We start from the raw sequence: 12,613 nt of genomic DNA on the forward strand, positions 1-12,613 counted from the left end.
CCCTTCCTCACCCTAAAAAAATAATACAACCCCACCGCCGCCCCAACATTAAAAACCACAAACGCCCACCCAATCCCATAATCCCTCCAGCGCGTCGTATAGCTGATCGCCACCGACATCAAGAACTGATCCGCCACCTTCGCCGAGCAGAACTCGCAGTCGGACGTCGCGGACGGGTTGTAGATCTCGCCGCCTGACGCGGATGCGTAGGCGCTGAGGTAGGCGCCGCAGGTTAGAGAGGGGGGCGGTTGCATTGTGGCGACTTCGGTGGAGGAGCAACGGACGGGGCGGCCCGAGAGGCCGGTTGAGGCGATGGCTGAGACGAGGTCTTTGATACCTAGTCGTTAGCCTTTCCTTTCCTTGTAGATGACATGATATGATATGGTATGATATGATAGCATAGCGAGAAGAAAAAGAAGAAGAAGAAGAAGACGAAGGGGAGAAGAAGAACTTACAAGTCAGAGGCGAAACCCTATACATGAAGATCCAGAATCCGGGTAATGCAAACGGCGGCTGGAAAACACCGTTGAATGTCAAACACATCGAGAACATCAACGTCGCGATATTCCCCGCCGTCTCAGCATCAGGCAGCGCCGCAATCATCATATGCGCAAACGTGCTCGCAAACACAAAAAACTGCACCAGCAGCAACAAGATCAGACCCTGACGCTCCGAATCGGGAATCCCACCACGCGTATAGATCGGGTAGAAGTACGACGCGAAAACCAATATCCCAAGCAAGATCTGGTACGGAATCTCAACAATTATGTTCGCGATGAGGAACGCTTTCCAGCTATATGCCTTCGACGGCCTCTCGCGAACTTCATACAGATCCCGCTGCAGGATGAACCGAGGCATGATCTGCTGGACTAAAGTAGTGAAGATAGTAGTAATCATGAAGATCGAGAAGATGGCGTTCTGTAATCCCTGCTGGCTCCGATCGATATGGAAGAAGGAGAAGCCGATGAACAGCGCGGAGGCCACGCCGAGCAGGATCTTGGCGTAGATGTACTCGGGGGTGCGCCAGTACTGCTGGAAGACTCGGACGGTGACTTCGTACAGCTGGTTTGGGAACGGCATGGCGAATTCGCTGTGCGAGGTTGTGTCGTCGTCGTCGGAGGAGGAGGAGGAGCTGGTGCGTTGGGAGCCCATCTCGTTCTTGATGCGGGTGAGCTCTGTTTGGATGGCTTGGGCTTCGGAGCTGGATTTCCAGACTTCGTGCCAGTCTTTGGTGGATTTCCCGGTGGCGCCCGCGCCGACCATTGTCAACACTAGACGGTATCAGTATATTGGTTACCGACACACAGGGGAAATGGTCGACTTACTATACTCAGCAGGATTGTCGTCCTCGCCACACTTATCAGCTCCATGAGATTCAAAATAGTTCAGCAGCGTCTCGGAGTTATGTCCAATATCTCCAAAATAAACAGTCCTCCCACCCTTCGCCAAGAACAGCAACCTATCGAACTCCTGGAACAGAATCGCACTAGGTTGATGGATGGTAGCTAGAACAGCCTGACCGTTGTCCGCGAGCTTCCTCAAGAAAGCAACAATCGCCCATGAAGACTGCGAGTCAAGTCCTGAGGTAGGTTCATCCAAGAACAAGAGCAGAGCTGGTTTCGCGGCTAGCTCAACACCGATAGTGAGGAGTTTGCGTTGCTCGACATTCAGACCTTCGCCTGGCACACCGACGACAGCTTCAGCGAATTCTTGCATGTTGAGCATCTTGATGACGTCTTCGACGAACTCATATTTCTCTGCCTTGGACACAGTCTTCGGTTGACGGAGCATAGCCGAGAAGCGAAGAGCTTCACGAACTGTTGTGGTTTCCAAGTGGAGATCCTGAAAAATATCAGCATTAGAATGGTACCAGAGCATCACTGCAACAGAAGAACACACCTGTTGCTGAACATATCCCGTCTTGCGCTGGAACGACTCATCAAGAGGTCTACCCGAAACGAGCATATCACCAGTAACAACCCCCATCGAAACTCTCTGGGCGAGAACATCCAGCAGCGTAGTCTTCCCCGCACCCGAAACGCCCATAAGAGCCGTCAGCGTACCCGGCTTCACCCACCCGGAGACATTATCCAGCAACCTCCTCGGCTCCCCCTTGATCTTGATATCATAACAGACATCCCTCCAAGTAAACACATCCGTCTGAGGCGGCAGCGCAGCAACCTCCTCATCCGCCTCCTTCTGCTGCGACTCCTCGTCTTTCCCCTGCGCGCCAGGTCCAGCAGCTGGCATGGGAGCCTCCTCGTCGTGCTTGGCTGCTGCTTTCTCCGCGACCTCGAGGTGCTTTGGGACGTGGCCCCGGCGGAAGACGAGAACTTCCGCTTTGCTGTCGGTGGAGGAGTTTATTTCTGTGGCGACGAGGTAGACCACCAGGAAGAAAATCATGAAGGCGAACATGAAGCCTAGGTTACGCCAGATGTGCGAATATGAATACTGGAATTGAGCATCGAGGTAGTCGTCGCCTAGAACGGTGGTCTGTCCTGCAACGGCTCCTGCGGTGGCGCAGATGAATTGGTCGCCTGTCAGGGCGTATCCGGGACCGGATGGCACGAGTTGCGAGCAGGTGAATCTTTGGCCGTGGAGTTCGTTGACGAAGAGTCCTTCGAAGGCGTAGGCAACTGGGTTTATCCAGGAGAGCCATTTGAACCATGGGTGCATTAGAGGACGTGGGATGACGAAGCCGGTGTAGATGACAATGGCTAGAGTAGTGACTCCTGCGATGGCCAAGGCTTGAGAAACAGTCTTGGTGGATGCAGCGATGGAGCGATAGATTTGGGACATCTGAGAGGATTAGAAAGGTCTAACAACTGAAGGGTGCTTCTTACCGTCAAAATCGCTACAAAGTTAAACATGAAGAAGATGAAGAATTGAGATGGCTCCCTCCTCAACCCCGCCAAGAAATACAGAATAATGTTAAAGCACGTAGCAATCATAAACTTGACCGGAATATCCGCAACAATACCAGCCAGAGCTTCAGTAAATGGATGGTAGAAAGCATACGATGCCTGCTTCTCCACGATCGGACGTTGGCTGTACAGTGTATTGATTTCCGAGATGGCGATCAATGCATTGAGCAAGACAGCAAAGAACAGCACACCTCCTTTCTGGAAGAAACTGGCCGTATCGCTTCTCGTGCCGTAGAAAATCGAACCAATAATCAAGGCCATGACGATTTGTCCGATGATAGTAGTGACAGTTGAAGTTTTGTCGTTCCAGAGACGTTGATAGGCTCGTTGCGTACAGTATTTGACTTGCATGGGAATGCTGACCGTGTAAGGTGATTCCGGGCGCACATGGTTTGCTTGCATTCCCTTTCGGCTTGCCTATACATTGGTCAATACTTGTTCAAAGGAAAAATATCCGTCCGCTGGTTATCACAACTTACATTAAACTGCTCCAGCGTCACCCCACCCATCGGGAACTCCTCCTCATGATCCTCAGTCTCCCTCTTCAAATCCTTACACTGCCTCGACTCCTTCCAATACCTCTCAAACTCATCAGGCGTGCGAGGTACTTTGTTCTCAAACCCCTTCCTCGCCGTCCGCTCAGAGGGATTCGTCACCGAAGTCAAGAAATCCCCCGTCGTCTGTCGAGGCGGACACTCCCACCCCATATCAACGAAGTACTGCTTCGCCTCCTCGCAAGCACCATAATATATCTGTCGCCCCTCATACAGCACAACCGCCTTATCAAACTCATCATAGATGGCTTGCGAAGCCTGGTAGATAGCAACGAGATGGCAGGCCCCACTCAGATTAGCAGACATGCGAAGCGACCTCGTGAACTCCAGTGCCGTCGCCGCATCCAGCCCACGAGTCGCGTTGTCCCACGACGCAATCGGCGAGCCTGCCAAAGCCATCTCTGCAATACTCACGCGCTTCCTCTCTCCGCCCGAGACTCCGCGGACGAAGTCGTTGCCAACTTTCGTGTTGTAGGTGTGTGAGAGGCCGAAAATCGCCATCACGACTTTGGCCATGTGTTTGGCCCAGGACTCGCGGTCGACGCCTTCGATGAGTCTCTGCTGTGGTGTGCGGACGCGGGCGGCGAATTCGAGGGTCTCGCCAACGGTGAGGTGGGGGAAGTGCTTGTCGACTTCTTGGTTGTAGACGATTTCGCCTTTGAATTGCTTGATCATTTGCTTTTGGGGGATGCCTTTGGATTTTATTAGCACTGCAAACATCAAACCCAGATGACTATGCGTAAAAGACTACTCACCATTATAATGAACCAGAGATTGCTCCTTCATATCCAATCCCGTGAGTTCACCCATAAGCGACTTGAGAAGTGTGGAACAACCACTTCCAGGTCTGCCAAGCACAACAAGCATCTCTCCACTCTTCAAACAACCCTCGAAATCCTTCAAGATCGTCTTCTCTGCTCCCTTCCCAAAGAACTCTCCCAGCCGAAGAGGAGCAAGGAGTAGCGATCCGACATTCTTCTGCAGATTGATGGCTGATCCAGACCCACACACTCTCAGGTTCTTCCACACAATACCCGCACGGCGCTGAACGACATTATTCTGATCCATCAACCTCATCAACCTACAATCAATTCCCACCAACCAATTAGCAAAACCACACCAATTTTTTTGTTTAATTTTTTTTAAGAAAATCATAATTAATCACATAGAGAAACAAGGGAACCTACATCCTAGACCACTTATAAACATCAAACTCAGACGACCCCGGATCCAGCACCGCATCCCCAATACTCACCCCCGCCAGCGTATCCGGCCGCTCCAACTGCGGCGCCTCCAACAACGCCGCCGTATTCGTCCTCGACAGCGCACCCCTCCCACTAAACGTCGACGCGATCCTCTGCAGCTCCTGCCTATCCCTCGGCGTAACCGGCGCAAACTGCCTACGATCCCTCACCGACCGGCTCGTCTCGACTCGCTCCAGCTTCTCCTCGTCGATGTCCGTGGAGCTGTCATGGCGGAACTTGAATAATGTCTCTGGCTCTGGCTCTGGCTGCTCGATTTCATGCGCCGGGTACCCCGGGTGTTCTCCCTCGCCGTTTTGGTTTTGCGGGGGTTGGGGTCGGGGTCGCTCGATGTCGTGGTCGGGGTAGCCTGGGTGGGTGGAGGTGGTGGAGGTGGTGGTGGTGGTCTGACCGGACGATAAGATGTTTTCTGTTCGAATTGGCTGGAAGATGGGCTTTTCGCTGTCGGAAGCCATTGTTGATGTTGATGTTGATGTTGATGTTTTTTTTTTAGGAATGTGGTGCGGAGTAAGTAAGTAAGTAAACAGTAGATGGATATGTAAGGTACAGAAGGGGGGACGAGATAAGTGCCAGTGCCTGTGCCAGTGCCTGTCTCTCCCCGCGGGAATGCTACCGTGTAGGAAGCCAATCCAATCCAATTGAAAATTTGAGAATTCGGTCAGAGCAATAAGCAACGTAAGCAAGCAAGCAAGTAAGTAAGTAAAAGTTTCTTTACGCTTAAAATGAGGGGGTTTGGATGTGACTTTTGTACTCCTCGCTCTTGACATCAACGATAGGTAAGGTAGGTAGGTATCTGTTTGCAGTTTAGGTACTTTGCAGTTTAGGTACTCTAGTCTAGAACTTAGTAGTTGGCGCAACGCGCCATTGAGGTCATCGTCCACTTGTAAGACAGCTTCACAAGGCTAGGGAGTGAATAGTGTCAACTCAAAATTATTCCACATCCGTACGTGCCGGATGTAAAGAATTGCCGAGGACGAAGACGAAATCTGGATGATGTGAGGTCCAGGAAGTGCCATCCGGATAGATAGATATAAGGTTTTTTTGGGCGGCGCGAGGTTGAACTTGTCTCTCCTGTACTGTACCCCTCCACGGTCCCGTCGTACTGTAGCGAGGAGCTGGAGGCGTGACACTATGATATCCCTACTCCTGGCAAGTCATCCGAGGGCATCTGCGTTGTTTGATGATTGGTAGACTTCTCTACCTCCTCTTCTTCCTCCGTACGGCGTGTCACTCCCTATTGGCTACAGTGACTGATTCAGCGGGCTGCATCATCGATCGCAGACCTTGTCCTTGTGCCTGATCTGACATTTTCCTGCCCTAAGGTAATATCACGACCTCAACATTGGCATGGCTGCGCGCTGACAGTGATAAATGGATTCACCCTATGGTGCTGCCATTATGAACATCTGGATGAGGACGTGGTGCGCAGTGTATATTCCTATTCCGGAGGTGTTGGCTGGCACGTGAGAGCTCTCCCGATGCTCTGGGACGACACTCGGAGGGTTAGAAACACAAGAACAAGGTCAGTCGTGGATAAACTAATGATACCAAGTAAACTGTGCTGAGTAGAGTCCGTTCATTTCGTCGGTGCGAATACGATTCTGCATTGAAAACGAACGGCCGAATTGAAAACGTACAAAGGTTGGATGTTGATGACTGAGTATGCAGGGTCGTTCACATCCCGAGGAGTTTTACTGGGATACGCGGGAGCTGACTGATACGACAAGACTCGGCAGCCTAGGATTAAACTGCAGTGGTGATCGTGGTTGTGATAGTGCTGACGGCTGCTTCTCAAGTGTATTCTCCCTTCCCCATCGCCGTATTCTAAATTGCTCTGCCGCTATCAAAGCTCCCTCGCAATCACACCGTAAACTGGCACTCGCAAGGACAAGAAACATGCCACAAAATCCTACCAATATAAAACTCTGCAGTACACTGCTTAACCCCGACCTCTGCCAACAAAGCCTCTGTAACTCCTCCAATCCTCACCGCATTCCAGCCTTCTTGAAATCAAACACTCTCCTCCCTGTCCGTCTTGCCTCAACTTTCCGTCCAAATGTTCTTCCCTACCTGTCCTGTCCTGTCCTGTCCTGCCAGCACATCTCTGTAGATCCTCATCATCATCTCATCTCCATTATTATTCTCCGTAAATACCTAATCCCTACCTACTGTAGTAGTCTCGAGAAACTCACTCCTCCGCCGTGCCACGGAGGAATCGGAACCAAAACGTTGCGACACGCCGACTACCGAGACCATACCTACCCTGGCCGTGGTATATCTACCTAACCTGAAAATCCAGACTCCCCTCTATCCTCGCTTCACCTTCCAGACCCCCCAGACCCAGCAAACAAAACAAAACAAAACAAAACAAAAAACACCCGAGAACCCGAACCCGACAACTACCTTAAAAGGTAAATTACAGCCTGCCTGCCTGCAAACTATGACGTATAATCTAAACCTTTGCCGTCCACATACCCTATCCAAATCCCCTATCCACATCCATTGCTATGCTCGGCTCAGCCTCAGAATAACGCATTTCATACTCATACATATCACTTTGCCACTGGTGCAGTCTGTGGAGAGGAGGATTTTCGTCCGCCGGGTTTCGGTTCGCGCTTCGGGGTACGGGTGTGTTGTGTTTCCGCTCAGCTAAGGTAGTTAGTTATGTTGAGCTACTTTAGTGACGAGTGGTAACCTCGTAATAGGTTGGTAGGGAGGTAAGTTGGGTGCGTGCACACGTAACCTTGAAGGAAAGAATTATCATTATGTTTATCTTGTTCTTGAGTGCAGTTCTTGGATTCTTGGAAGGTTGAGAGATTGATTTTTGGAGCATGATTTGATCGTTGTCATGGTCGGTATTTTTCTAGATCCCCTCCGTCCCCACAGGTAGCTGTTCCGGCTGTCTCCTTTTGTGATGCGCGTCTTGGCCACTCTGGTATTTAGTTAACTGTCACTTTTTATATAGTCCTTGTTCATTGGGAAGAGAAAGTTTGATCACAATGTCTGTAGGTAATTCAGCTTGGAAGAGTTAATGTTGTATTGTGAGATTATCATCAGTGTTCATATCAAGAAGTCGGTGTGCCTTCCTCGTCTCGTGGAGGTCTCCATTGCCAAGGGACACCCAGACTGGACACTATCTATTTCGGGTCGGTTATTCGAATAATCCAGGAACTTGTATCGATGATATGCTTAAGAATAATTAGTCTGAAATATTTGCTATATGATCAGTATAATTCTCAGACGCAATAGCCATCAGTCGTCCCAAAACTGGAATTCGGAAAGCCACTAGCTAAGCTGCTAAGCATTATCGACAGCTCTCAAACTCCATCTTCATCTGGCCTGCTCCACAAACACATTCACGACTTTGTAACTGGAATAAATTGATCAGATTGTTCATTCTTTTTCGTAAAATGGGTTCGAAATATTGCAGTCTCCAAATATTCCTTCGATGTTGTGTGTTGTCAACGGAACAACGATGAGCATGCCCCACCATACCCCGCACTTACCTACCTGAAAAGCTCTCTGTACCTAACCAAGGTCACCACACTGAATTCCAGACTACTTTAGGGCACCATTCGCTAACCGAACAAACAGAAGAGAGATGGATCAGTGGACCTTTCTGTCACCAACGAGACTGTATACCTCGTCCTACAGCTATCTTATTCATACTATTCTTATATTCCCTTCTCACACCAGCAGAAACCTTTGCTGTCTCTCTTGCCATCGATCCCATCTCTGTAATCAGGCATTGACTGGTGGTGGGAAATGCTCCTTCAATGACGGCACTTGCTTTTAAACGTAGAAAAATGATGAGGAAGGTCATAATCGAGGAACGCGTGAAGAGATACATGCCCTCCTAATATCTTCCTATCAGCCCTTTCAGATACTAGGCTTTGTATAAAATAGTGTTAGTAGTCAGCCAACGGCTCGCTCCCGGTTCTTGAAACAGGGGGGCGCCGCTCGCTAAGCCAAGACTGAGGGTGACCATGGCACAACAATAAAGTAAACAATCAAAGGCTTTCACGCTGTGTAAGATCCAAGAAATTGTATATATGCTGTTCTCGAGAACCTACTGTTGATGGTTGGATAGAATGGAAGTGAACTACATGATTAGCTTGCATATACTTTTTAGTTCGTCCTTCCCCATTCGGTCGCGGCGCAAACCATCCTCAGCCGCAGCCCAGCCAATCCCGCCTCGCCCGCATCCCGTAATTGTGCAACCCTAACTCTTCTCATCTCACCTCATCTCAGCATCTCCTCATCAAGATCCATCTTATCAACATCAATCCAATCTACAGCTAAGCGCTGCCCAACCTCATTCCCAAGCGACCTGGGCTTATGAGCATGCAAATATGCCACGGCACAGTCTCCTCATCGCGTTCCTCTCTCTCCTGAGTCTCAGCTCAGCCCTACAATTCTGTCGCGTAGAAGGCACGAGAACAGATCTCTGTTTCGCGATAGCATCATCCAAGAACCAGACCACAAAGGAAAAAGATGTATCGCTTCATTTTTCAGCGGGGTTCGACCAGAGGAATGGATGGGTGGCGTTTGGGGTGGGGGAGAAGATGGCGGGTGCGCTGATGTTTGTCATGTATCCGGGGGATCAGGATGGTGGTGAGTTTTCTCAACACTTCCTGGCTGGTCGAAATTGAATATGAAAACTATGAAATTCACGAATCTTACTGACTTTTCTAGACGTCACATTGAGTGTCCGGACAACACCAGGGCATTTCCCCCCAATAGTGACCATGACATCCAAAGTCCCAGTCATCCATGTGACGCGCACGTGGGTCGATCCAGACGGCCTACACAATGCACAGATAATGTGTTACGACTGCGAGAGCTGGACATCAAGTGATTTAGACGTCGATTCTAGCAAGCAGTCGTGGATCTGGTCGTCGAATTTCATGCAGAATACTCGATCCGATGATCCGGAAATGATGCTGAATATGCATACCGATCGAGGTATTTCCCTCACCACAACACCTCACCTTTTCCCACGGCAAAGAGTCTTTCGGGATAAATTTACTGATTAATGTGAGTAGGCGTCACAACACTCAATATGGAATCCAGTTATGAAAAACACCCGGACGAACCAATCACCGCACAAGTCTCCTCCCAACGTATCACCATCAACGAACCCAAGAAGAAAAAAGACAAACACCACAAGCACAAAACCTTCAGCCTAGTATCCATCCACGGCTTCCTCCTCACCGTCAGCTTCATGTCTTTATCCGGTGGTATCCTCGCTATCCGAAGCGGGATGCCGAATTCCTTCAAAATGCATTGGGTTGTGCAGAGTGTGGCGGGAGGTGCGATAGTGTTGGGCTGTTTGATGGGGATTTGGTTGTCGATTTCGGTGAGTTTCGATACTTGTTTGTTTTATATGCTCTATGGAATCTGAACGTAGCTGATATCGGGAATTAAGCATGGTGGACACTTCAGCTCTTTCCACCAAATCATCGGCCTAGCTATTTTCCCCGGCATTATCGTCCAGGGTTTATTGGGATATTGGCATCATATCAACTACGTTAAACTAGGTCGCAGAACGGCCATCTCAAACCATCACGTCTGGGTTGGTCGTGCGGTTTTGGCGATTGGCAATATCAATGTCGGACTGTAAGTTATTTTGTCATCTTATCCAAGATATAATTTCCTACCTACCTCCCACCTCTTCACCTTCCCGTCTTGCCACTATATAAGTTTTGTTTTCACACACTCATATCTACTATTATCAGAGGTCTCAGACTCGGTCACGCAACCAGCACATCCTTCTACCTCTGGTTCGGCGCCCTCTGCCTCCAACTCGGCATCCTACTCCCCATGTGGTATTTCTGGTCCAAGGGCCTCACTATCATGGATGTGCTTAAGCGCGGCGGGCAAGCAAGGAAAGGTAGTGCGGATGTGGTGGCGGGAGAGGAGAGAGGAGTTGGAGGGGAGTATGCGAGTGTGGAGCAGGATCCGTTTATTGTTGATGGGGATGAGGATGAGAGTCCTTTGGAGGATGAGTTTGATGCGGCTGCTAAGGGGAAGAATTTGGAGATGAGGTGATGATGGGAGAATGGGAGAATGGATTATTGGGAAGAGCTGGGAATTTGGATTGGAGATTGAGGTTGATTTGGAAAGAAAGGTTGGGATTTGACGGGTCTAGAACGAGTTGATAATAACTAATGAGTAACGACTAACGAGTCTCCATTTACCTCTTGATACAGCACCGCTTGTAGGTATTTCTCACGGGAGGAGTCTATGGAGTCAAGCTTGACGAAGCCACTAATACCAACCATTGTAGTACTTCGTTCACCAGTGGGGATGGGGACATGCTGAGTTTGATTCAACGGATATTCAGGTAGAATATTGATGAAGGAGAAGTTCAGTAAATGGCCAATCTCTGAAATTCGAAGACACATCCCCTTCGTCAACACTGAAGTATCAGGGGTCCGGAACACGCTTATTTTCCTTTTCACCTGCAATCCTCATATCTAAAACAGTGATGCGTATGATTCTAATTACATTCTAAAATTTTCATCCTTCCATTTCCATCTATAGAAAAAGCCACCAACAATCCTCGTCCACCCGAACTAATTAGCAAGCACCGGCGTCTTCCCAATCCACTCCTCCCCCTTCACCTCATCCATCGCAACACCCACCACCCACTCCGCCACACTCCTCCTCCTCACACTCGGCATCCACCCACCACCCTCCCCCCTCTCCCCAAGAACCTTAACCTCCACTCCCTTCTCCCCACCATCCTCCCCCCCAGCCAGCATACACGGCCTCACCAACGTCCACCTCACCCCATCCTCCCTCCCCGCCCTCCTAACCAGCTCCTCCACCCCGCCATGATCCCCAAACCCCACCCTCATCCCACTCCAATTAACCACCATCCTCATCGGCCACCACAAACTAGGATTCGAATCCCCCACCCCAAACGCACTAACCGTTATCAACCTCCCAATCCCAAAATTCTTCATCTCTTCAAGTAACACGCGGTGTACATCCGTCATGAATGTAGGAGGGCTGACTTGTGCGGAGAAAGGAGAGTCGGACTTGCGGACGGAGGCGAGTGATACGATTACGAGGTTGGGGAGCGTGGGAGAGGAGGTTATAGCGTGCGAGATGGAAAGGGTGGAGGTGGGTGTCCCGGTTATGAGGGTTAGGCCGGGGGTTGGGGGGAGGGAGGAGGGGTTGCGGATCAGGGCTGTGATGGTGTGGTTTGAGGAGAGGGCGGTTTCGATTATGAGTTTGCCGGTTCGACCTGAGCCGCCGAGGATGAGGATGTGCATTTTGAGGTGATGGGTTTCTGGTTTGAGGATCAAAATTGATGTGGAGGAGATGTATGGCAGTCGATTTTATGTAGGATGATCCTTTGTTGATTAATTCCTCGATGCAACTATTGTGTTTTCGATGTACTTGGGTAAAAGTAGTGGTAGTAGAAGATCAAGATTCTGTCGCAGGTGATGAAGATGTTGTTGTGTCTGACCCTTTCTATTTTTCCGTTCTGATGTTTGTGATCTCAACTTCTTCTTTCTTAGGCACCGGACATGAAAGACTTATATATCACATAAATCCCTACTCTATTACAAACCTATCAAACCTAGCCGCCTCTTTTAATCAATCTCATTCGCAGTTTCGTATGTCGATGATTAAGCTGCTCGGTTAGTGAGCATCGCTAGTAAGTCCGGGGGCCCAGCTGTCTTACTCCGGGGGCTCGGGCCCGGAGTTAGATACCGGGGTATAAGCGACATGCCCGGAGAATGTAAAAAGCCCCGGAAGGAAGAATTCAGCCTGCAGAATTGTTATGGAGCACACACCTTTCAACACAAGCCTAAAATTGACCTTAGATACACAGCCCCCGCCGTGCAAAGCCACTCCG

General features: G+C 49.8%; 3 protein-coding genes across 4 annotated transcripts; 1 reads left to right on the forward strand and 2 right to left on the reverse strand.

Moving 5' to 3' along the window:
• On the reverse strand, window positions 1-8,188 carry ONS95_010718 (uncharacterized protein). Of its 2 annotated transcripts, none has more exons than XM_058504338.1 (7): window positions 4,666-8,188; window positions 4,234-4,559; window positions 3,404-4,170; window positions 2,844-3,341; window positions 1,900-2,799; window positions 1,326-1,842; window positions 1-1,271 (listed from the first exon to the last, which is right to left on the reverse strand). In XM_058504338.1, the coding sequence occupies exons 1-7, from the start codon at window positions 5,505-5,507 to the stop codon at window positions 49-51; spliced, it is 5,073 nt and encodes a 1,690-aa protein (XP_058361052.1). In that variant the 5' UTR covers window positions 5,508-8,188; the 3' UTR covers window positions 1-48. The 2 variants fall into 2 exon arrangements, with proteins under 2 accessions (XP_058361052.1, XP_058361051.1); XM_058504337.1 differs by having other exon boundaries at window positions 1-328; window positions 456-1,842.
• Window positions 8,189-8,793: 605 nt separating this feature from the next.
• ONS95_010719 (uncharacterized protein) lies at window positions 8,794-11,103 on the forward strand. The gene is made up of 5 exons (XM_058504339.1): window positions 8,794-9,354; window positions 9,436-9,705; window positions 9,786-10,099; window positions 10,169-10,359; window positions 10,479-11,103. The coding sequence occupies exons 1-5, from the start codon at window positions 9,093-9,095 to the stop codon at window positions 10,789-10,791; spliced, it is 1,350 nt and encodes a 449-aa protein (XP_058361053.1). The 5' UTR covers window positions 8,794-9,092; the 3' UTR covers window positions 10,792-11,103.
• Window positions 11,104-11,119: 16 nt separating this feature from the next.
• Window positions 11,120-12,023, reverse strand: ONS95_010720 (uncharacterized protein; the record flags this gene model as incomplete). Its single annotated transcript, XM_058504340.1, has 1 exon — window positions 11,120-12,023. The coding sequence occupies one exon, from the start codon at window positions 12,021-12,023 to the stop codon at window positions 11,319-11,321; it is 705 nt and encodes a 234-aa protein (XP_058361054.1). The 3' UTR covers window positions 11,120-11,318.
• Window positions 12,024-12,613: the final 590 nt, after the last annotated feature.

Source organism: Cadophora gregata (genome assembly GCF_030347475.1).
Source record: "Cadophora gregata isolate MNR1 chromosome Unknown scaffold_4, whole genome shotgun sequence".
Taxonomy (NCBI): Eukaryota; Fungi; Ascomycota; class Leotiomycetes; order Helotiales; family Ploettnerulaceae; genus Cadophora; species Cadophora gregata.